The sequence below is a fragment of the Xenopus tropicalis genome, chromosome 6 (genome assembly GCF_000004195.4).
Source record: "Xenopus tropicalis strain Nigerian chromosome 6, UCB_Xtro_10.0, whole genome shotgun sequence".
Lineage (NCBI taxonomy): Eukaryota > Metazoa > Chordata > Amphibia > Anura > Pipidae > Xenopus > Xenopus tropicalis.
Genome location: NC_030682.2, coordinates 63,398,858 through 63,424,009, shown reverse-complemented (window position 1 = coordinate 63,424,009; position 25,152 = coordinate 63,398,858). Strand labels below are relative to the sequence as shown.

Below are 25,152 nucleotides of genomic sequence, written 5' to 3'. Positions count from 1 at the left end.
TTGCTCGTTGTTCTGCTCGCCGGATGAAGGAGTGCCAGACTATCCACACGTTGCACTGATGCTCTTCTGCAATAAACCAAAATATAATTATCCCCCCCCTTTTTTTTTTTTTTTTTTTTTTTTTTTATTCCTTCATACCCACCTGTTCGATCCTATTGAGCCTGACATATGCCTTGAATCTATTTGACTCCCATCTGCCGATCTTTTTAACCGTGTCGGTACCCAGGCCCCACCTGGTAGCCTCCGTCGCTGCCCCTATCCTGAAAGAGTGACTACCGTATTCATTGGCCCTCACCCCTAGCCCCGTTAATGCCTTCTTGAATACTGCAATGAATTGGAAACGGGACAGGGCCGTGCCATCCCTGTGAATAAGATATGCACCCTGCTGTTTGGGTCTTATTCGCTGATACTCCCTAAAGCATTCCACCGGACACGTGCGGCAACCTTCAACCCCTGCCAGGGAAACTGTTAGTCCCTTCCCCTCCTGATCTGTTTTTGACTGACGTATAAGGATGGTTACTCCCCCTGCGTGTTCCCAGACGTCTCCCCATAGTATGCCACCATTGCTCCGCCTGTTCTGGCTGACCATCTCCGATATCCTGAATGCCCCGTAGAATGCCCATGCGAATGCCAGCTTTAATAAAGTGGCCTCAAAGGCCGAATGTGCCAACCTCTCTATTTGCCCAAATAACCCTTCCAATATGCCCAGTGTTATGGGGCGCCGCTGGTCCGCCTCTTTCTTGCCCCTGCTAAAGCCCTTTACGGCTTGTTTAATAACGAATTCTTTTGTATAGTCCCTCCACCCATAAAGCTTGAACAGAAATACCAATGCTGCCAACTTTTGTTGTAACATCCCAACTGATATGCCCCGTTCAAATTCCAATGCTAACAGCCATGCTAATAACCCCAGCTTATCCCCGTCACCATCCGCTCCCCCCACTTCTTCTGTCAATGCGAACCACTCAGTCCATATCCTACTGTACGTGTCCCACGTCCTGGAGGTAACTGACCGTTTGACCCAGTCCAGCATACCTTTTACACGAGTTTCCAAACCAATTCGGGGCAAGGGTTCCCTTGTGCCACTGCTCCTGGGGCGAGGCGCCGAAATCTGTCCCACTGAAAACGTGACAAAGCATCAGCGATTTCATTTGTGGCGCCTGGCAGATGTTTTGCTCTGAAACTTACATTGATTTGTAAACAACGTAGGACCAAGTGCCTCAAAAGCCTTAGAACTGGCTTGGAACCCGATGTTAGATTATTTATGGCCAGGGCTGTTGCCATGTTGTCGGTGTGAAACAATACCGCCTTGTTTGCTAGCCGATGCCCCCATAGCTCTATCGCCACCACGATTGGAAACAGCTCCAAGAATGTAACGTTGCTAATTAACTTTGACTCTGCCCATTCCTGTGGCCATGGGGCTGCGCACCACCTGCCGCTATAATAAGCGCCAAAACCCCCTGCTCCTGCTGCGTCTGTGAACAGGTCAATTTCCCGATTGTCCCGCACCTCTTGCCTCCAATAGGACCGACCATTAAAGTCCTGGAGGAATACCCTCCACACCATCAGGTCCTCCTTCAGTTCCTGGCTGAGCCGGATGAAGTGGTGCGGCCTGCGCGCGAGCGCAGTAGCCATTGCTAAAGCTCTGGCAAATACCCGCCCCATTGGGATAATCCTACATGCAAAGTTAAGCCTGCCTATCAGGGACTGTAATTGCTTAAGCGTGACCTTTTTTGCTCCCAGGGCGTACTCTACTTCCCCTTTTAGGAGCTGTACCTTGTCAGGGGGGAGCCGACATTCCTGGCGTTCCGTATCTATTTCTATTCCCAAAAATTTTAGGCAAGTGGCTGGGCCTTCCATTTTATCCCCAGCTAATGGGACCCCAAACTGGTCCGCTACCTCCTGCAGTGTCTGGAGTAGCACCGCACAAAGCCCAGAGTTGCCCGGGCCCACACACAGGAAGTCGTCTAGGTAATGGATTATCGTGTTGACCCCCGCTCGTTTCCTAGCCACCCACTCCAGAAACGTACTGAATGCTTCAAAGTAAGCGCAGGAAATAGAACAACCCATCGGCAAGCAGCGGTCAACATAATAGCTTCCTTTGAAGTAACAACCTAGTAAGTGTTGTGATTCTGTGTGTACCGGCAGCAGGCGAAAGGCTGATTCTACGTCAGCTTTTGCCATCAATGCCCCTGGCCCCGCCTCCCGCGCTAGCCGGACTGCTTCGTCAAATGAAGTGTAGCACACCCTGACCAGTTCCCTGTCAATCTCATCATTTACCGAGCCCCCTTTAGGGTGCAATAAATGGTGTATCATTCTAAATTTACCGGGTTCCTTCTTGGGTACTAGCCCCAATGGGGAAACCCAGAGTCCCGGGAGTGGAGGGGCTGGGAAAGGGCCTGCCATGCGGCCCAGTGCCACTTCTTTATCCAACTTTTCTTGTACTGTTCGGGTATACCATTGCCGACTTTAAGTTTTTTAGTGAAACTACCCCTTTCTCTTTGCCTCCCGGAATCCTGAAACCCCATTGAAACCCCTCCCTTAGTAGTGTTGCTTTTGCTTTATCTGGGTACTTATTTAGCCACGTGAGCATCGCCTCGAGCTTCACTGGCGTCATTCCCTTTTCCAAAGCTGGGTTTTCCTGTGCCTGTCTTGCCTCTTTTGAAACATCGGCTGTAGGGGTGGTTACCTGCGCACAGTGAGCATTCATGTCTGAACCGACATGAGGCTCCCCACTTACACTGGCTGTCATTGTACGGCCAGCAAACACCTTTTTTGCTGTGTGCTCCAGCGAGGCTCGTGTTTTGCCCGCTGGAGCCTGCCGGAAAGGGCTGGGAAGCCCCCGCTCCTGACCCAGTGTATCCTTGATACCCCTTGTTATTCATGAGGCGCATCCACAACCCAATGTCCCTGTGGTCCCACCGCATGTCGGGTCTCATGGCCATCCTTTGCCTGAATTGCTCGTCGTAACGGAGCCAGGCCATGCCTCCATACACCCTGTGCGCCTCCCATATCCCATCCAGGTAACAGAATAATGCTGCACACTGTTCAGGGTGCTTCTCCCCCACTATGCTGGCCAGCGTGCAGAACGCCTGTAGCCAATTGCCAAAGGTTCTAGGGATGAGCCTAAATCGTCTCCTGTCCTCATCCTCTTCCTTCCTATGCTCCTTCCCCTTCTCAAATTTTTCTATGTTGAACCTCTCCAGGGGGAGCAAAGTGAATATGTCCACATACTCCCTCTTCCCCACTTTTTCCCGGACCTCTGGCTTCAAGTGGGCCCCCAATGGACCCTCAAAGCATAAATATGCATGCCACTTAGCTGTATCTGAAATTGGGGTTTTTTTGTCGGTGTCCTTGCCTTTTTGCGCTTCCATGCTCCCACCCCCGCCTTGTGCTGCACTTGCCGTTGTGCTTGCCTCCCCGCCTGTAGGGGGAGCTGTGACCGTTGCAGTGACTGCACTTACCGTGCTGTTCCCAGCATCTGTTCCCAGACTGCCCCCCTGGCTCTCCAGTTGCCCAAATAGCTGTCGTAAGGTCACCATAAAATTCTCTATGGCCCCCCTATTTGAGCTTTGCTGTGCCCTGATGCGCTCTGCTTCCCCCCTTTGATCAATGTGCTGCTGTGTGGAAGAATTGCTATGGGCATTAGTTGTACCTGTACTTGCTTCTGCTTGGCTCCTTGCTTCTGGGGAATATTGATTGTGCACGCTGTCCTCTACCAGGTCCTGGGCTGTGACCTGTGTGGAAACATATGGGGAGATCCCCCCAATCCCCGTGTCTTGTCCCATGGCCTGTGAGGCCCCTTGGCCCGTTTCCCCCCTCGGCTGCTCCTCTAGCCCTGCCTCAGCAGGCTGCTGTGTGCCCCTTGTGGCCCTGTGCCCCCCCTCCTCTCCCAGAGCCTCCTGCTCCCCTCCCCCTCCTGAAGCAACTGGCCCTGCTGAGGCCCCGCCATCTTGTAAAGGCCCTCTTGTGGCCCCCCGTTGCCCCTGACCCCTGCATGGTTCGCCTGACCCCTGCATGGTTCGCAGGGCCGCTCCATATGGCCCCTTCTGGGGGTGCTTCGCTCTGGCCAGCCCGCCCTCCGTCTAGGCTGCCCCCGCTGCTGTCCTTCCGTGCCGCTGTCTCCTCCCGACTTCTCACGTGGCCTGTCTGGTGTGTGCCTTCACTCGCCTCTCCTCCCTGCCGTGCCGATCCTTGCCGTTCCCTTCCCGGTCTCCGCGCTCCGACGTCATCACTCTGCTCGCCGCTCTCCCCGGTTCGTCGCGCTGCTCTGCGGCTGTTCCCTCGGGCTTGGTTTCCTGCGGCACGTCCTCCTCGCCGCTCCTGCTCCGGCGCTGCTGCTGGCCCTGGCTCCGTCTGCTGGGATGTCCTCCTGGTCCTGCCGCGGCCTCCGGGGGTTGCCTGCTGTGGGGTCCCAGGTGTTCCGGCTGGTCCTCCGCGTGCTGGTCCCGGAGTCCTCGTGGCAGGCCTCCGTATTCTGGCTTGCGGTGAGGGACTTAGGCGGCTGGGGGCTCTGGATCTCCTTGCCCTCCTTGTGTCTGCTGCTGGTGGCTGGGGTTGCAGGAGCCCCATCAGCCAGTCTCCGCCTCGCCGCTCTGCTTCTGCCCGTATCTGGGCCATCATTGCCTCCATATCTGCCATACTGCCTGGTAAATCCAACTTCTCTTTTTGGCTGCTTAATTAAAATGGTGGCTATCCCCGCCTGTCCACTCCTAAAATGGCCTCTGCCCCTCCTCCCCCCACTAGCCCCCCCTTTTCTGGCTATGCCTTACTGAGCCCCCGCGTAGGGGTGGGCCCAGGTCATGCTGCCCCTCCTCCAATCTGTCCCAGCTGCTATCCGTGGCATTACAGATGTGGCGTTTGACATGAATTAAAGGGGTGGTTCACCTTTAATTTAACTATTAGTATTATAGAGTGACTAATTCTAAGCAATTTTTCATTTGGTCTTCATTATTTATTTCTTATAGTTTTTTAATTATTTGCCTTCTTTTTCAAACTCTTTGTAGCTTTCAAATGGGCTTCACTGATCCCAGCAGCCAAAAACTGCTCTGTGGGGCTCCAGTTTTATTGTTATTGTTACTTTTTATAATTTGTTTTTCAAACCACTCACTGGTTGCTAAGGTAATTTTCACCCTAGCAACCAGATAGCTGTTATAACTCCAAACTGGAAAGTTGCTGAACAATTATTTGAATAATTAAAAAGCTACAAATAATGAAAAATAATGACCAACTGCAAATTGTTTCTAAATATTACTCTCTAAAAAAAACACCAGTAAAATTTCAACGATCCATCTGAAATATCTGCTGGCTGCTAGTGAGGTGAGAAATAATTCGGCAGGCATGGATTCGCAGTGAATTTCCATGTTTCACCGTAGGCGGATTTTTTCACGAAACGGGTGACATAATTAATGCGCTCGTCAAAAAATGATCGCACTCAGAAAAAAAACAGTGTCCTGTAACAATAACCCTAAATATAATTCTTTGCATCTTCTAAGTTTCTAGACTATGTGCAGAACCTTAACTTAGATTGGTCCCCTAGATTGGTCCCCAATTTACTTGAATGACTGTGGGATAGCGCAAACTCTTATTATAGATGGCCCTGTCTGCTAGTGTTAGTTACTAACTATTTATACTGCCGGAGAATTAGTACTTCTGCTGTGACAAAGCCTCCTGTTCCTGGCTCCTGAGATCCTGTGTTCCTGTTTGTGGTATTTATATTCCAAATAATTTCAGTTGTAAGCATCTAAATTTCCCTGCCGTCAGTTGTGTGAAAAACTCAAGGTACTGAGGCCTCTTCTTGCCTCTGCCCCTGTCAAAGTGCAAGTGCAACTGTGTTGATTTTGACACATCAATTGCAATTGTGTCAGGTCCAACACCCCCTGATAAATGCAAGGATTCTTGAATTATGGGAAGAATAATGCTTTGTGGGGAAAAAAATGGCAGTTGTCTGAAATTTGCGCTTTGCGTACATGGGTGCGGAGGTAAGTGACCCCTAGAGTCTTGTTTCAGTTTCCAATATGAAGCTGATAGCCCGATTGAAATTACAAATACAATATGCAAAACCTACCCAAAGGGTTCCAAGGGCTCATTTATGAACTCAAGTGCAGTGTGCAAAGTGCAATTGTCAGGGCAAGTAACCAACTTTTTAAAATTATCCTATAACTCCAGCATAATAGCGACTGAAAGTGGCCATGAGTCTGACACAATTGTTGCTATGTTTCAATGCAAATCACTGAAAATCTTTGGTGTCAGGATGTTGTCATTTCTGGCACTTGTAATAGAATGACTTCTGTGCTTAGTTTTTTAGGCACAAATATGCTGTGTCTACTGATGCAGGTTGTTGTGGGAACCCTGGAGCCAACCTAGTGGTGGCAGTAGCTCAAGGGTCCCCTGATTAAAAGGCATACTGCAATTGTCCATTTTTTTACACTTAGGGGCAGATTTAATATGCTGTGTTGTTTTTCCTCCGCTGGAAAAAAAGGTGTAAAATCTGAAGTTTGGATGGCTAACTTCTCCATTTATTTTACACAGCATAATATAGAGGCCCCTTAGTACACTGCATTCTGCTGTGTCCAGGTTGGCTTTCCCCACTGACACATAACATAGGTGTACCCTTAACACTCTAGCACTTGTACACAAGGAAATAACAAATGATCCCTAGCATAATTAAATAGATTCAATAGCAAAACATTTGCCAAACATATTCACTATTTGTATGGACTGGAAACTGCGTTCATTCAGTGTGCTTATCCCAGTCCCAGTTGGCACAGTAGTAAGTTGCGGCATCTTCAGCTTTTACTCCTTGGATAATTAGTGTATATGTATCAGATTTTTTATCAGAATCAAATCTGCTTTTGTCAGTGCCATCATCATACACAGGTTTTGCATCTGCAATATAGAGGATTCTGCTTAATCCTTCATTTTTTTTCTGCATATACCAATGAACGACTGAAGAGTCTGAGCTATCCCTTTTCACTTGACATTTGATTCGGGCTATTGGAGCTCCTACTTCTGCCTTAGTTACAGAAAGATAAGGTTGATTTATGACGACCCGTGGATAAACATCTAGAAGTAAAAACAGTTAGTTTAACCAAATGTAACAAATGAGACACAAAAAGAAAAAGTAGATTTACATGGGAGATTTAAAAAATTATTTTAACTGAAGGGAAAAAAATAGAAATACCAACCTGCCACAAGAGCTATTAAGATGGAAAAATTCAGTAATAGCATTTTACTAAGAATTGTTACAAAATGAAAGTTATCACAACTTTACCAGCTTATCATTTGTGACTTGTTACAGGTCTATTGTAATGTAACCACAACTTCCGTGCTGGTGTCATCAGTTTAACTTGTAGGTGCCACAGTAAAGGGACTGTGCTGTTTAACCAATGTATAATCTAGGAGACGGCAAATAGTTCATTAATATAAACTATTTTCATCTGAAACCTAAACAAAATGCAGTTTTTCATCCTTATTTGTTTAATTAAGGCCAATCTTGTTCTTCAGTGGCCTGTTACTTAATACATATATTGACTAAATAAAGGAATCATATTATGTTATAGCCTTTAAAGAAATATTTAGGATGATGTGGGTAGATATAAGACAATTTGTAGTGAGTCTTCATTTTTTTTTGGCTTTGAAATGATTAAGACTACTGGCATCTAAGACATTAAGACATTGGCATCTAAAAGCTTGCAAATTTATGAAAAAGTCGATGGAAGTTGTCCTAGGCAAAATTCATGTGTTCAAGTTTAATTTGATCTAGCTTTTATTTTGTACATTTTTAATAAATAAGCAAACATTAGACTTTAGTAAAATTTCAAGTTTATTTAAACTGAAAAAAAAACCCTCTAACCCCCATTTGTAGTAAAATGACTACATTTGCTCTGTAGCAGCACATGGCAACCAATAAGATACTTAAACAGGTGACCAGTAAATGCTACCTGCTGATTGGTTGCTAGAGGTGATAAGAAGTGTAGCAAACTTTGCTCCTATTATTACATAACCCCTTAAAATTCACAAATTTGAAAATGAATAAATACGTTTCTAAATCCCAACTATCAGTTCCAGATTGGAAGTTTGTCCACATCTTGTATAAAAAAGAATTGTACTGCATAGTGTTGTGCCAGCGCCAAACATGGATAGATTGCTTACAGTGCCACCTTCCAAGTCCCTAATATATAAACTGAGTAAATGTCCACCCAATACAGAACCCTACAGCACTCCACTTTACTGTATTCCAAGTAGAAAATGTTATTTGTTGGATGAGAAATTGGCCCTGTAAAGGATGTAACACAACTGCTGGAAATCTCGGCCCACACTCCTATGGGTAACCCCCGTATCGTTTCCAATTCATATAAGTCCCTAAGAAAACATGAAGCGGCACTTACATCATGCAAAATAAGTGTATTAAATATCAACTCACACCTAAAAAACAGAATACTTTACAAGGCAGATAAGAAGTCATTGTAAAATAAAAGAAAAGTTGGCGCACTATTGTCAGTTAATAAGCTATGGTTTTATATATATATATATATATATATATATATATATATTCAGCATTGCAGTCACAGGGTGTATTTTTTTAACTCAGTATTTCAATTGGGTTTCTTTGATATAAATCGTTAGTGGTTCAGTAATCAAATTTATATGTCATTATGTTTGTGTCAAAGCTAAACAGTAGCTGCATTGGAAATTATATTCTAATGAATACAAACATTCATATAACCTGAATTAATTTTTTTAAAAAAAGGAAATGTAGTACAGTAAGTGCCCTAAATAATATGAAACAGACTGAAAGCATTTAATCAGTTTGTACAGAATGGCAGCTGCATTCAGTCAGTGTGCCTATCCCAGTTGGCACAGTAGTAAGTTGCAGCATCTTCTGCTTTTATTCTTTGGACAATTAGTGTATATGTATTATTCTTTTTATCAGAATCAAATCTACTTTTGTCAGTGCCAGCATCATACACAGGTTTTGCATCTGCAATATAGAGAATTCTCTTTAATCCTTCATTTTCTTTCTGTATATACCAATGAACGACTGAAGGGTCTGAGCTATCCCTTTTCACTTCACATTTGATTCGGGCTATTGGAGCTCCTACTTCTGCTTTAGTAATGGAAAGATAAGGTTGATTTATGATGACTCGAGGGTAAACATCTAGAAGACAAAGTAAATCAAATGTAAATACAAAAGTGAAAATAGATTTAGATATCTTAAATAATTTTAAGAAAAATAGCAAATACCAACTTGCTACAAGAAATATGAACACCAAAACCTTCAGCATTTTTCTAAAAAGTATTTACAAAATGAACGTTATTACTACTCTACCAGCATTTAACCATTTGTGATTTGTTGCAGAAGGTATAATGAAATGTAACCACAGCTTCCGTGCTTCATGTTTAGCTTGTAGGTGCCACATTAAAGGAACTATGCAGTGTACAGTAATCCACGCATACTCTAGGAGATGGTAATTACTTTATTAAAATAATATGTTTTCTTTTGAAGCCTACACAAAATAGTCATTTCCCATTCTTATTTGCTTAATTATGGACAACCATGTTCCCTATTGCCCTGTTACTTACAGTAATACTTTAATTGTTGTAAACAAATATTTATAAGTGTTGCGGCAGTTGGATACTACTGTGCTTTTAAATGATACTACTGTGATGGTAAATGAATTACCATCATTTATTTTTACTTTATTTTCCATGTAATTCAACCTCACAGAGCTGGAACTAGGAGTAGCAGTTATTGGGGGGTGCACTTCCTAGGGAGAATTATTGTTTCTAAAATTGTTTGTGTACATTGGCATTGGAAACAATGTTCGGTGAGTGCAAGGGAGAGTCTTAGCCGCCCTCTGGCTGCTAAGCTGTGACTTTCTGAGGGTGATTAAAGTGTGCTATGAATAAGGGGGTGGGTGGGATACTGTGCTGTTAGTATTAGGGCTAAGACACACTAAGCTACTTGTAGCCAGCTATTTGTGATGGCTACTAAACTCAGAAACTATCCTGCCATAGACAGTACTACAAACGGCCTCTGCTAAAACACACATAGAGACAATTAGCAGTAATTATCAGAATTGTCTATTTGTAGTGGCGACAAGTAGCTGTCTGCAAGTAGCTCCATGCGTGCCCTTATACTACAAGTATGGGATCTCTTCTCTGGAAAAAATATATCCAAAAAGCTGGGAATAACTGGTGAACAACATTTTGGCAAAAGGCTGTCCTGAGAAATTTGGGGCTCCTAGTTAGCTGTGCAGAATATTTGATATAGAGAGAGATCTCCTCTATCAGATGTGGAGTAATATGATTTGATCCTCTACCTCACTTTCTTTCCCATCTCTTTTGTATGCTTGTTTTAATATGCAAAAAAGTACTTAGTAGCATCTACTGTAATGGCTACTAAATGCCAGTAAATACCCTGCCATAGACAATACTGAGAAATGCCTCTGCTTAAGCACTCATAGGAACAATTATCTGTAAATGATCAGCATTGTCTAATTTTGTAGCCATGACAAGTAGCTGTTACTAGTAGCTCTGTGTGTCTTTACCCTTATACTGCAGTCTCTGCAAAATAATTGCTGCAGTGACCATATTATGATCCCTTTTCCCCAAATGTTCCCTCCCTCACTCAAGTGTTGGAGATAAATGAGCCATTATAGGATGCAACTCATTCATACTGTACATAAAGGAATAGGACTGAATTAGAATACTAAGGGAGGTGGCACATGGGGAGATTAGTATGCCATCCCACTGGTGATTTACATTCTTGCCGGTGGGATGGCATTTCGGGGAGATTAGTTGCCCGAGGTAGCGAAGATTTATTGCAGACGACTAATCTTCCCGTGTGCCACCTCCATAAAAATAGTAAAATATTTTATTATTTTTGTCTGCTGCCCCCCTCTGTGTGGCCCCCCACCTGTCTGGCTGCTGTGACTGCTTACCTTTGTGTAAACTTTAAATGGTATCAGTACTGAGATTACCGCCCCCCCTGCATTGTTCACACCTCAGATTCAGGCTGTAAACCCCTGTATTATTTAAACATGTAATCCCCTGTGATGTTCACACCTTTTAATACCTGCATTGTTCACACCTCAGTCTAAGACTGTAAGCCCCACATAGTTCACATGTTCACACCTCAGGAACAGTACCAGCATTGTGTCACTGTATGCTGCCTGTGTGCTTATACTCTGCCTGCCCTATGCTGCCTGTGTGTGCCAGGCAGCATAGCAGCAGGCAAAGTATGGCACACACAGGCAGCATAGGGCAGGTAGAGTATGGCACAAACAGACAGCATAGGGCAGGCAGAGTATGGTACACAGTTAGGGCAGCCCGAGTATGGCACATACAGGCAGGGTAGGGCAGGGAAAGTATGGCACATGTAGGCAGGATAGGGGAGGGAGAGTATGGTACATAGAGGCAGGATAGGGCAGGGAGAGTATGGCACACACAGGCAGTACATTGCCTGCCCTATGCTGCCTGTGTGTGCTATACTCTGCCTGCCCTATGCTGCCTGGTGGTGCACCTGACATGGGTTTGTTCTGAAAGTTTGTTAGCATTTGGAAATAGTCATGATATGGTCCCTAATGTGTGTACTGATATGCTGGGGGTTGCTGTACTATCCACATGGGAGGAGGAGACATATGGATTTAAGAGTGTGTCTTAAGATGAAATAATATAATTATTTCACATGAATGATGGTTGATATCCCTATAGTGAGCACCAACCATTTGGGTTTTTTCTGTGCTACCACCATTAATGTGGGGATGGTCTTAAAAGCTCTTGTGATAACTTGGATGTGGTTTAAGGTGGGTGCGGTTTTAAAAAAAGGGGAGCGGTCAAACTGGCTTCCATTATCGGCCCTCCACCACGTAGGCCAGAAAAATTCCAGCCCTCAGTACCAGAGACGTTGGACAGCACTGTCCTAAGGGAGTACATTTACTACAGTACTTTGGGAAGGGAAAGCACTGCGAGTAAGATAAAAGAGTGAGAAGAAACATAGGTGAATGGGAAGTGCAGGAGACGGGGAAGATCAGTGTGTTAAATGCAAACATATTGAAAGCATTTTATCTATTTGTACAGACTAGTAAATGCATTTAGTCATTGTGAGTATCCCCGTCCCAATTGGCACAGTAGTATGTGGCAGCATCTTGAGTTGTTATTCGATGTACTATCAATGTGTATATATCTGAGTTTTTGTCAGAGTCAAATTTGTCTTTTTCAATACTGTCATCATAAGTAGGTTTTGCATCTGCAATATACAGAAGTCTTTTTAATGCTTCATTTTCTTTCTGCATATACCAGTGAACAATTGCAGAGTCTGAACTGTCTCTCTTCACTTGACATTTGATTCGGACTGTTGATATTCCTGTTCCACCCTTTGTTAGGGAAAGAAGAGGCTGCTGAATAATCACCCGGGCATAACCATCTAGAAGGTGCAGAAATAAAAATGTCAATACATTGTAACAATGAAAGGCAAAATGAACAGGTTTAGCTTACATAGTTTGCTCAAGAGAAAATCTAAAAATCTAATATAAGGAAATGCTTAATACCTACACATTACAAAAAACATATAGACTGAAAACTTTAGCAGTAACATTATATATTCACTTCTCAAATTGTGTTTCTAAAAAATGCAGCTCTAGTAATGAAACTGGACTTTTTTTGCTGCTCGTGAGGTGCCTAACCACTGCTTCCGCACTAATGTTATCAGCCTATCATGCAAATGCCACTTAAAAGACATATAAGTTCAAAGGTTGGGGTAAAATTGAGTTTTAGATTTTTCTGAAGCTTAGAAATATTTTTGCTTTTGGTATTCAAACTTTACAAAATTACTAATTTTTGTATTGTAATAGCTCTATTTATTGATAATGTTGAGAACTATAGTGAATACCGTAAATATAGTCTCAATCACTGGGAGTGCCAAAATGATAGATACACAGTTTTCCTGTTAACAGAAAATTACACTGACATGGGGTACCTGGGAGTGAGCAATCCTCTCTCCTTTCTGTGCAATCCCAGGGCCGACGCCTACGCTGTACAGTGAAAAAGCTGGCAGCTTTGCACTCTACTGTGCACGTTCATTCACATGTGCAAGCAGCGCAAGGAAGGAAGAGGTACATTTGCAGGCACCCCGGGCCGGTGCAGTTTCCTGCTAACAGTGGCACTGGGCCGGGGTAACAGGTAAGTTTACAATCACTGGGGATGCCTAACATTTTGGCACCCCCAGTGATTGAAACTGTATTCACTGTATTTATCAACATTCTTAATAAATAGGGCATGTGGTGAACATAATTTTTGCCTATGGTTTTAGTTATAGAACAGGGGTGGGCAAACTTTTTGGCTCATGGCCCACATTTACTTACCCCCGGGCCAGACCGGGCCAGGGCGGGCAGGGCCAAGCCAGCGTTACGCCCTCTTAGTCTGTTTAATTCCGGCCCGCCAATGACACCAAGGGGCTGATTTACTAACCCACGAATCCGACCCGAATTGGAAAAGTTCCGACTTGAAAACAAACATTTTGCGACTTTTTCGTATTTGTTGCGATTTTTTCGGCTTCTTTACGAATTTTTCATTACCAATACGATTTTTGCGTAAAAACGCGAGTTTTTCGTAGCCATTACGAAAGTTGCGTAAAAAGTTGCGCTTTTTTCGTAGCGTTAAAACTTACGCGAAAAGTTGCGCCTTTTTCGTAGCGTTAAAACTTAAATGGTGCAAAGTTTCGCGTAAGTTTTAACGCTACGAAAAAAGCGCAACTTTTTGCGCAAGTTTTGACGCTACGAAAAATCGCCAGATTTTACGCAACTTTCGTAATGGCTATGAAAAACTCGCGTTTTTACGCAAAAATCGTATTGGTAACGAAAAATTTGTAAAGAAGCCGAAAAAATCGCAAAAAATACGAAAAAATCGCAAAATACCGATCATTACGAAAAAAACGCAATCGGACTCATTTTGACCCGTTCGTGGGTTAGTAAATGTGCCCCTAAGTCTCGCGTGATGAGACTTTGCGTCGTCGGCGGGCCAGATTAAAAAGGCCAAGGGGCCGGATGTGGCCCGCGGGCCGTAGTTTGCCCACCCCTGTTATAGAATATCTATGTTTTTGGTTATTTCTTGCGCTAAAAACACTTTCACTTCCTATTCTCATTTCCTGGTTCTTATTAGTGATGAGCAAATCTGTCCCATTTTGCCAACAAATTCGCGAAACGACAAGAAAATTTGCAAAACAGTGAAAAATCAGCGAAATTCGTTTGTCGCATGACTTTTTTTTGTCTCCCGCACCTTTTTATATCGCCCATGCCCTTTTTGACCCAATTCGGTGCGACCGTGACTTTTTTTGGCGCACAACAATTTTTTCTGCAGCACATTTTCACAGAAGTTTCGCAACACAATTCGCCAATGGCGAAATGCAGAAATTCACTGCAAATCCATGCCTGGTAAAAAAATTTGCTCATCACTAGTTCTGATAAGTCAATGGGGCACATTTATATACACTGGGAAAATTTGCCAGTGGGAAGTTACTAATAGCAACCAATAAGTGAGCCAGCTTCAGGTAAAACAATGAATGCAACAATTTGATTTGTTGCCATGGGTAACTGCCCACTGGCAAATTTGTCTAGTGTTTCTAATTTACCTGCTCCACTTGCAAAGGAGTAGGTAGTAAATTCAATATCTTATTCACAATAAGCTTAAAAAAGGTTGCACCATAGGGTAGGGAAGTTTTTGTTTATACAGAACTCTTTATCTCCATTAGCACAATGTTCCCCTGTTGTCATGGAGGTAAAAAAATTCCATCAGGTCTTTATAATAGCAAATATCTAAGAAAATATGGATTTTGTCACAATAAAATAATAGGCTGAATTCATCTTCAATACAAGTCCTATTTATTGTGTTGAGCAAAGGTATATACAGTATGGGTGTATACTTCCTGTTTTATAAGTTTTAACAAATATTTGTTAAAATATAATATGTATTTGTTTATATCTCTTAACTGATATCCTGAGGTTTAGATTATTTTAGCTATCTTATCCAAGAATGATTTAGAACAGAAATGAAAAAATAGCTGCTTTCATAAAAATGCACATCTCTTTTCCTTTAATAATAGTAAGGATTGTAAAAGCCTGTTATATCTGTGAAGTGTAAAAATTCAAAGCAAAATATTGGCAAAACTGATTTTTTTTTTTTTTTAAATTCCATTACCAGTAGTTTTCTGTTCTTGTGAGTGGCGCTTCCTCTGGCTATCCTGTTATTTAGCTTCTATAATATGATTTAATAATTTAGTGTGTTATAAATGGTGGGACTGATTTATAAAAGTTGTTCACATGCGTATAATAATTGATCTCCCCACTCGCTTATTATGCATGTGCGCCTGGCTTAGGAGCAGTGAATGTAAATAACCCTACTACTTCACACATATGTGCATAATGAGCGAGTTGCTGCACTCATTATACACATGCGTGTGCCCCAACATGGCTGGGAGCCCCCGGTGTGGGTAGCCCAGCACTGGCAAGGGCAGTTTTTTTTAAAAAAAAAACTCTTGTTTCCCTTATCTGGAGTGCGGGCTCTATTAGGTGTGATAGGTGGCCTTTAAAACGATAATTGGTCATATGTGAAAGTCTGATAAAGCAGTTTAAAGGGCACCTATCACCTCCATATTGTTTCCCCCAACAGAGGTGCATGCTATAGAGCTTCCTTCTGGTGTGAGTTGACTAGCTCTGGCAAGGGCTCTTTTTTAAAAAAAAACAAAAACAAAAACTATTGTTTCCCCCACTGGAGTGCAGGCTCTATTAGCACCTTACATAGTTACATAGGGTTGAAAAAAGACCAGTCCATCAAGTTCAACCATTCCAAGTAAACCCAGCACACACAACCTATACTTACCAATCTATGTCAACACTTACTATATATACAACCATTAATACTAACTGTAGATATTAGTATCACAATAGCCTTGGATACTATGCTTGTCCAAGAACAATATGGAGGTGATAGATACACTTTATGATCAGCACTTCATCCAGGGGGAATGGGAACACTGTGCACCTTGAGCTGGATAACAAATCCAGAACAGCGTGTACAACATAAAGGGGCTGATTTACTAAGACACAAATTCGAATCCGAATTGGAAAAATTCCGATTGGAAAACAAACATTTTGCAACTTTTTCGTATTGTTTGAGATTTTTTCGGCGCCTTTACGACTTTTCGGAAATTGTCGCGACTTTTTCGTTACCAATACGTTTTGCGCGAAAAAACTGGAGTTTTTCGTAGCCATTACGACTTGCGCGAAAAAATGCGAGTTTTTCGTAGCCATTACGATTCGCTCGTATCTTGTCGCAACTTTTTCGTATTGAGCGCTCGTAAGCGGCGGGCGAAACCTTCAAACTTAGCATGATTTTGGAAGCCTCCCATAGGACTCAATGGCACTCTGCAGCTCCAACCTGGCCCAAGAAAAGGCACCATACTGAAGCTTGAATGAATCCGAATGTTTCTTACTCGTCGCGAAAGCTGCGAAAAAGGCGCGACTTTTCGCACAAGTTTTAACGCTACGAAAAAATCGCAACATTTTGCGTAAATTTCGGAATGGCTACAAAAAGGCGCGACAAGTTTTAACGCTACGAAAAAATCGCCAGATTTTGCGCAACATTCGGAATGGCAACGAAAAAGTCGCATCAATTTTCCGAAAAATCGCAAAATAACGATCATTACGTAAAAAACGCAATCGGACGCATTCAGCCCGTTCGTGGGTAAGTAAATGTGCCCCAAAGACTTGCAGCAATTTTTGAAGGCAGGAAGGCAATGTTCAAGTGCAAAAAATGTGGTGCACTGTGCCAGTTTTTTGCATTTGGAGGTCATTTGTTCTTACCAGAAAAAAAAACAATCATGAATTTGTCTTAATTCTTATGTGTTGATGGATACTGAAACTGCAGAATCCATTGTAGATCTTTATTTCCTTTACATGTTCCTTACTCATGTTGCATCCCTGAACTTTGCTTTCAGTTTGGACAGTTCTCTTCTGCAACTTAGTAGGAGATAGGGAAAACCCATTGTATAAAGTTGAGAATAAACTTAGTGTAACTGAAAAATTTATATATTGCAAATATAATGGAATACATAAGGTCTCTTGGTTCTAGAAACTTTGAGGTTTTAGCCTGACAATATGTTCTTATTCTAAGATAATATGCATATTTTTTAATTTACACACTACAGCAATGCCAAATTATCACTGAAATTATCAAAACTTACCTATAACAAATACAGCAGACATCAGAAGCCAGTCAGAAAAAATTGTGTAATATGTACAGTTTTACAGCAACCCTTTTACAGTCTATACAGTTCTATATTCTCCAACACTTTCTGTAAATTTATAGATACAGCAGGATTGGGTAGCCCTCTGCAGGTATAAATTTAATCTACAGTGTGGAAAGTTTTTTTAGGTATCGCTGAAAAACAATATATTTTGGTTTGATGGATCACCACAACTACCTTTTAAAGTACAATGCAGCTTCTAAATTGTCTTTCAGTTGTACAGGTATGGGATCCCTTATCCGGAAACCTGTTATCCAGAAAGTTCCAAATTACAAAAAGGCCATCTCCCATAGACTCCATTACAAGCAAATAATTCTAATTTTTCAAAGTCATTTCCTTTTTCTCTGTAATAATAAAACAGTACCTTGTACTTGATCCCAACTATGATTACTTATTGGAGGCAAAACAATCCTATTGGGTTTACTCAATATTTAAATGATTTTTAGCAGACTTAAGTTATGGAGATCCAAATAACGGAAAGATCCCTTATCCGGAAAACCCCAGGTCCCGAGCATTCTGGATAACAGGTCCCATACCTGTACTAGAAATTATGAGCTTGGTGGTATTGATATTTTGTATAAATTGCATTAAAAATATAATTTTTGTCAAATGTATAGGTATAAGCTGTTGTATGTATTGCCCTATATTTGCCCAGGGATATAATTTTTTGCCCACAGTGAGTAAGTCACTCTTAAATAAATAACTTAATTAAATTAAGCCTGGCCCAAAAAGTCCACCCCTGGGCTATAGGTCCACTCAGGATATTAACCCGACAGCTATATTTGAGATATACTGTACATTAATAGAGCACATTACAATATTATATAATAACTCAAGCAGCTTAACAATGCAGGGGGACATATTCTAACACAGCATGTTAACATTTAACCATTTATTCTTCCATGGAGAAGATAAAAATTAAAGATTATGGTAAATTATCCTCTATATATTTAAAAGCAAATATTCACCAACATTTAAGGCTACACATATTTCAGTTTTCTAAGGCATGTACAACCAGACATTCATGGGGGTGTAACTTGAGTAATATTTCTGGGACCCCAGCCTGGGCACACAGCCTGCCATGTCTCCACCCCACTGTGCCTATATTTGCAATGCAGGACTGCAGGATCTTTATTGTATACAGGTATGGGACTTCTTATCCAGAATGCTCAGGACCTGGGGTTTTCCGGATAAGGGATCTTTCCAGAAAAGTCTACTAAAAATCATTTAAATACTGAATAAACCCAATAGGCTTGTTTTGCCTCCAATAAGGATTAAATGTATCTTGGGATCAAGTACAAGGTTCTGTTTTATTATTCCAGTCCAAAAGGAAATCATTTTTAAAAATTAGAATTATTTGCTTATAATTGAGTCTATGGGGGATGGCCTTTCCGTAATTCGGAACTTTCTGCATAATAGGTTTCCGGATAAGGTATCCCATACCTGTAATCAGATATTAATATTTCTTAGAAAAACACATTTACATTATCATGTTTATGATAACGATTGTGAAACATTTTGCACCAGATTTCTATATATTTATTACCATTAATGCTGACAAATTTAACTGTTCAATGCTTGAGAAATTTGTCAGTGACCATTGCATGGCTTACATTTGTATAGCCAACCAATGTAAAAGGTTGATCAGTTCCAGACTGCCTTTTGCAATATTTCTTTTAAACTTCCAAAACGTTATGCACTGTAAGGTCACATACCTACTCTTTGCTCAGTGTGGGGAACAGGTCTGAGAAAGTCACACCTTTAATATAAGATTACAACTAGTGATGAGCGAATCTGTCCGATTTCAGGCCAGATATCGGTCGGACAGGCCCGTCGGAAGTGCCCATACACGGGCCGATTAGCTGCCGAATCGGTCCAAGGGACCGATATCGGCAGCTACTATTGGCCCGTGTATGGGGACCTTAAGCTTTGTTGAATTTTACTACATATCACATATATAAGTATGTGCATGAATTCTTAACCTTCTTATAACATTGTGTCCCACGCAGCACAGAAATATGTGTCAATTTTCTTTACTACAGGGTTTGTAATAGTGAGAACACATGAATTTTTGTCTCGATTCTTCCAAGCAGCAAACCCATTCTTGAATTTCTCTGCATTCCATGTTGTTGCCGGATTTCTAAAATACAGCATGTGTTCCAGTGTTGTATTTTCCTCCTTCCGATACCAGTGCATATACACATTAGTTATATCTAATCCAATCATTTTGCATTCAATTCGGACAGTTCTTTCTTCTGGCGTTGTTACTGAATGCTCTGACTGTAGTAAAGAAAATCCACTGCAATAACCTGCACATAAAAATCATTGCTGCTTTTAGTTCACAATATTGATTTTATTGCATGAACATATTTAAATAATAAATGCAAGCTCATTAATTAAAACCTACCAATTATATAGAAAAGAGTTGACCCAATGCAGAAAACCAGCATATTGCTATTAGCAGGATACAATGGCTTTCAGTATCATCGGTATTACAATGGCGAACTATATCATCAAACATCTAATATATTCATTCTTTTCATTTAAATAGAGAGCATGAAGCTTCCTGTGTGTGAAGTATAGAGTAGAACTTCATAGCCCCCTGCAGGGGAAGTTATACTCTACTACTTATATATATATATATATATATATATATAATGCTTTCAGACAGGCACACCCTATTTAAAATTCAACTTTCTTTATTGTTAGCCTACATTGCACAAGAATTCCGATGTTTTGGTCCTTACTAGGACCTTTTTCACCTTGTACAATGTGCTCACAATAAAGAAAGTTGAATTTTAAATAGGGTGTGCCAGTCTGAAAGCATTTTTTATATAATTTTTTTGACTGAGCACCCCATCACATTGATTAGCACTGAGTGCAGACACTTAAAAAACATATATATATATATATACAGTCATGGCCAAAATTGTTGGCACCCCAGGCATTTTTCCAGAAAATCAAGTATTTCTCACAGAAAAGTATTGTAGTAACACAGGTTTTGCCATACACATGTTTATTCCCTTTGTGTGTATTGGAACAGAACAAAAAAAAAAGGGAGGAAAAAAAGCAAATTGGACATAATGTCACACAAAACTCCAAAAAATTGGCTGGACAAAATTATTGGCGCCCTTTCAAAATTGTGGATAAATAAGATTCTTTCAAACATGTGATGCTCCTTTAAACTCACCTGGGGCTGCGCAGTGCCATTGATTCCTATGGGAGGCTTCCAAAATCATGCACAGAAGGAAAGGTTTTCCTGCAGTTTATGATCGTTCGGATACAAAAATTTCGTGACTTTCAGATCACCAATACGATATTATCATGACTAATACGATTTTTTCATAAGCATATTCGTGATATTTGCAGTCTTAAGAAATTATCGTATCCAATCCGAATTTATCCCATTTGGGATTCAAACTCGTGTTTTCATGAATGTGCCACTTAGTCTTTGCATTGTGTGTCTGTGTGTGCCACACTAAGCATGGACAACAGAAAGAGGAGAAGAGAACTGTCTTGAGAACCAAAATTTTGGAAAAATATCAACAATCTCAAGGTCACAAGTACATCTCCAGAGATCTAGATTTGCCTTTGTCCACAGTGCGCAACATTATCAAGACGTTTGCAACCCATGGCACTGTAGCTAATCTTCCTGGGTGTGGACGGAAGAGAAAAATTGATGAAACGTTGCAACGCAGGATAGTCCGGATGGTGGATAAGCAGCCCCAAACAAGTTCCAAAGAAATTCAAGGTGTCCTGCAGGAACAGGGAGCATAAGTGTCAGCGCAAACTATCCGTTGGCATTTAAATGAAATGAAATGCTATGGCAGGAGACCCAGGAGGATCCCACTGCTGACACAGAGACATAAAAAAACAAGACTACAGTTTGCCAAAATGTACTAAATGGACAGATGAGACCAAGATAGAGCTTTTTGGTACTTTACTGTTTACTGAAAACGGAATGAGGCCTACAAAGAAAAGAACACAGTACCTACAGTGAAATATGGTTGAGGTTCAACGATGTTTTGGGGTTGTTTTGCTGCCTCTGGCACTGGGTGCCTTGAATGTGTGCAAGGCATCATGAAATCTGAGGATTACCAAAGGATTTTGGGTCACACTGTAGAGCCCAGTGTCAGAAAGCTGGGTTTGTGTCCGAGATCTTGGGTCTTCCAGCAGGACAATGACCCTAAACATACATCAAAAAGCACCCAGAAATGGATGGCAACAAAATGCTGGAGAGTTCTGAAGTGGCCAGCAATGAGTCCAGATCTAAATCCCATTGAACATCTGTGGAGAGATCTTAAAATTGCTGTTGGGAAAAGCGCCCTTCCAATAAGAGAGACCTGGAGCAGTTTGCAAAGGAAGAGTGGTGAAAATTCCCGCTGAGAGGTGTAAGAAGCTTATTGATGGTTATAGGAAGTGGCTGATTTCAGTTATTTTTTCCAAAGGGTGTGCAACCAAATATTAAGTTAAGGGTGCCAATAATTTTGTCCAGCCCATTTTTGGAGTTTTGTGTGACATTATGTCCAATTTGCTTTTTTTCCTCCCTTTTTTGTTCTGTTCCAATACACACAAAGGGAATAAACATGTGTATAGCAAAACATGTGTTACTGCAATACTTTTCTGTGGGAAATACTTGATTTTCTGGAAAAAATTCTGGGGTGCCAACAATTTAAGCCATGACTATATAGAGAGAGATGTAAATGAACACAGACTTATTTTAGTCAAGGCCTGGGTGCAAATCAGAATAATAATACAAAATTGGACATCAGTTTTTCCAAATCTATCATCTATCTAGCTATCTATCTATCTACATATAGTTATCATTGTATAGTATGCAGCACACATAAGATTTAAATAATGAAACCAAGGCTTTATACCCATTCTGAGATTGAAAACTAAATTGGTTGCTAGGCTACACTGCATCAGTATAAATGTTCAAAGTTGCAAGTGATGTAATGACAAAAATGCTGGATACAGCTGAAGAAGAGGAGTATTTAGAGCAGAAAAATAACAAGAGTTGTGCCCCTGCCCCCTCATGTTCTTGTGTAGATTACCGTATATACTCGAGTATAAGCCGATCCGAATATAAGCCGAGGTACCTAATTTTACCTAAGAAAACTGGAAAAACTTATTGACTCGAGTTTAAGCCGAGGGTGGGAAATGCAACTGCTACTGCTAAGTTTCAATAATCAAATAAATAACAGATAAATAAATAGATAGCTTTAGGGAAAGAAAAATGCTACAGCAGCAGACAAAAGCAAATTTGGGAAGGCTAAGGAAGCTGCCATACTAATTATCTTGTACTTGGACCCCAGTGTACAAGTCCCACTACAATACTACATTAGTAGTTACAAGGGCAAAATAATTCTTGATGCTGGAATTAGTACAAATTAAATTTTTGTAAATAACAAGTTATTGTACCAATTACTTAATCTGGCTCGTTGTGCAGATGTGCACGGGGGGTGGGGGGGGTGCGCGCAACGAGCGCGTTTAACAAGCCAGAGTTAGCCAGAGTGCGCGCAACGGCAGGTATGCACGGACACATATACTCGAGTATAAACCGAGGGTTACTTTTTCAGCACATTTTTAGTGCTGAAAAACTCGGCTTATACTCGAGTATATACGGTAAGTCTTTTTGTCCCCAGCCCAGGCATACGCTATGTAAAGCAGCAGCACTGAATACAGAGTGACACACAGCTCCTTCCACTTCATTCTGTATTATAAATTTTAATTTCAATTAGGGAAACTTTCAACATTTAGTTAATGCTAAAAGTAGCCCACTAACTTACTTATTAGGTGTCACGGGCCCAGAGTGCTCGTGACAGACCCCATGGCGGGTCAGTCGACTGTTATGACTAGGTTGCTGAGGTTATTGCCTGTTAAATTCACACATGGATTATTATGTTTACACCAAGAACTTTCCTCAGGGCCAAAGCATTTCCAATGGATAATACAAAGAGCCTCTGGAGAATCTAGAGTCTAGTACAAAAATGGTTAGAAAGCACAGGTGCGCACACAGTTTGTTGTTGTTTTTAGAATTCAGTCCCCCCGCTACTCTTCTTACCTGAGATCCTTCTGGCACCAGCCATCCTGCAGTGCTCCAGCGGCAATTTTGCAGACTGACAGGATATACACAATGCACAAGTTTTGCAACTGTACACAACTATTTTTTCTTCTGCATTTTAAGAATTTATTTCTTTACTGTTTTACTTATTGTTTTGCCATAAAAAAGGGTTTTACTGCCAAGTATGATAAGTGTGAGCATGGATCATACTGTTTTATGTTGTTATTGATTGTGTTTGTCTGTAAAAAGTTCTTTGAGTAATGAGACTAGCAGAACTGAAAGTTTGATCACTGTGACCTCACTAGTCAATACATTACTTTTATTGCATTGTCATATGTCATATTTGTATTGCATATATTGATATTTGTATTGCATTTTGATATTCTTGATTACCCGTTTTCTATAAAATATTGATGGGCACTATTTATATTGTGCAGTCTCTGTATTCCATATAATTTAAGTAATTACATGTGTATCCAACATTAAGCTATTAAGACTTATTGCATTCATAGTTTGCATGTTTTAACTTCCTACCCAAGAATATGTGGGAGATAAGATGGTGCTAAATGTGAAAAGTCATTTTTTGTGTGTGTCAAGAAATATATTGTTGTTTCGAATTCTTCAGATAGTATAATTTGCAAAAATATATGGTTTTCTGGGGTTAACTTACTATTAGGGCTTTTAAAGCACATTTAATGTAAAGGTGGCCATACACGGGCAGATTTCAGCTGCGGATATGGGTCCTTTAGGCCGATTCAGCAGCTTATCTGCCCATATATGGTCACCCCCGACAGGCCTACCCGACCGATATCTAGCCTAAAATTATTATTAATTAACCCTTAAATAATTGTGAATGATAAAAAAATGCTGTGTAATTTTAAGCAAATAAGCCAGACTTTCACACTCTGATACACTGAAAACACTAATATATATATTGTTTGAATGTACAAAGCTGTGTCTGCAAGTAGAGCTACATTAATCAATAACTGTAGATTATAGGCACATCAGATATAGTTCATTCATGTATTAACTTATTGTATTAGTTGCCTATGTAGTTATGAGAAGGTGCTGATGTACCATGCAGCACAGAAATATATACCAGCATCATCTGGGTTAATACTGGTTATACTCAGGGTGCAGGCTTTGTCTCCTTGTGTATCCAGAGATACCCTGTTTTTGTATTTGTCTGAAATCTCTTGCTGGGAAGGTCTGTAAAAGAGTAGCCATTCTACACTGTTGTTGCGATCCTGGTGATACAAGTGAAGACCATTTTTAATTACAGACAATCCCTCCACGTTGCATACGAATTTGGCAGTTTTTCCCTTTGCTTTAATAATGGATGTCGGGGACTGATAAATCTTCAATTCCTGGCAAGAAACTAAATCAAGAGTCATAAGCAAAGTTGTTATAGTTAGATTGTAATTGCTTTGATGTTCGATAGTAAACATACTTACTTATCAGCAGCATGCTGAAATAAACCCCATAAATAATCATTTTGATTTCCAAAGTGGTTAGTTGGAATCCTTGAACTGCTTACAGACTTATAAAATAGGCTCTGCACTTTGTATATCACAGGGTATTGTATGGCTTTCTTATACTGAGCACTTATTGCATATTCAAAACCACAAGAAGACTCACACGGGCAAACACCTGACAGAAACCATACAAACCCATCATATTGTGTTTAAATATACTTTTATTTGCATATACTAGAACAAAGACAAAGGCTATACATTTTAAAACAGACACAGCCATAATGTTCCGCAATTTAAGAGTTTATTTT

General features: G+C 41.1%; 1 protein-coding gene across 1 annotated transcript in view; it reads right to left on the bottom strand.

Annotated features, from left to right (window-relative positions):
• Positions 1-24,817, bottom strand: part of LOC116411740 (M1-specific T cell receptor beta chain) — a 64,600-nt gene extending 39,783 nt beyond the window's left edge. The window contains exons 1-2 of the mRNA XM_031904577.1: positions 24,469-24,817; positions 12,116-12,427 (exon numbers count right to left, since the gene is read on the bottom strand). Coding sequence (XP_031760437.1) covers positions 12,116-12,427; positions 24,469-24,817 — 661 coding nt within the window. The remainder of the gene's footprint in view (positions 1-12,115; positions 12,428-24,468) is intronic.
• Between the last annotated feature and the right edge of the window lie 335 nt (positions 24,818-25,152).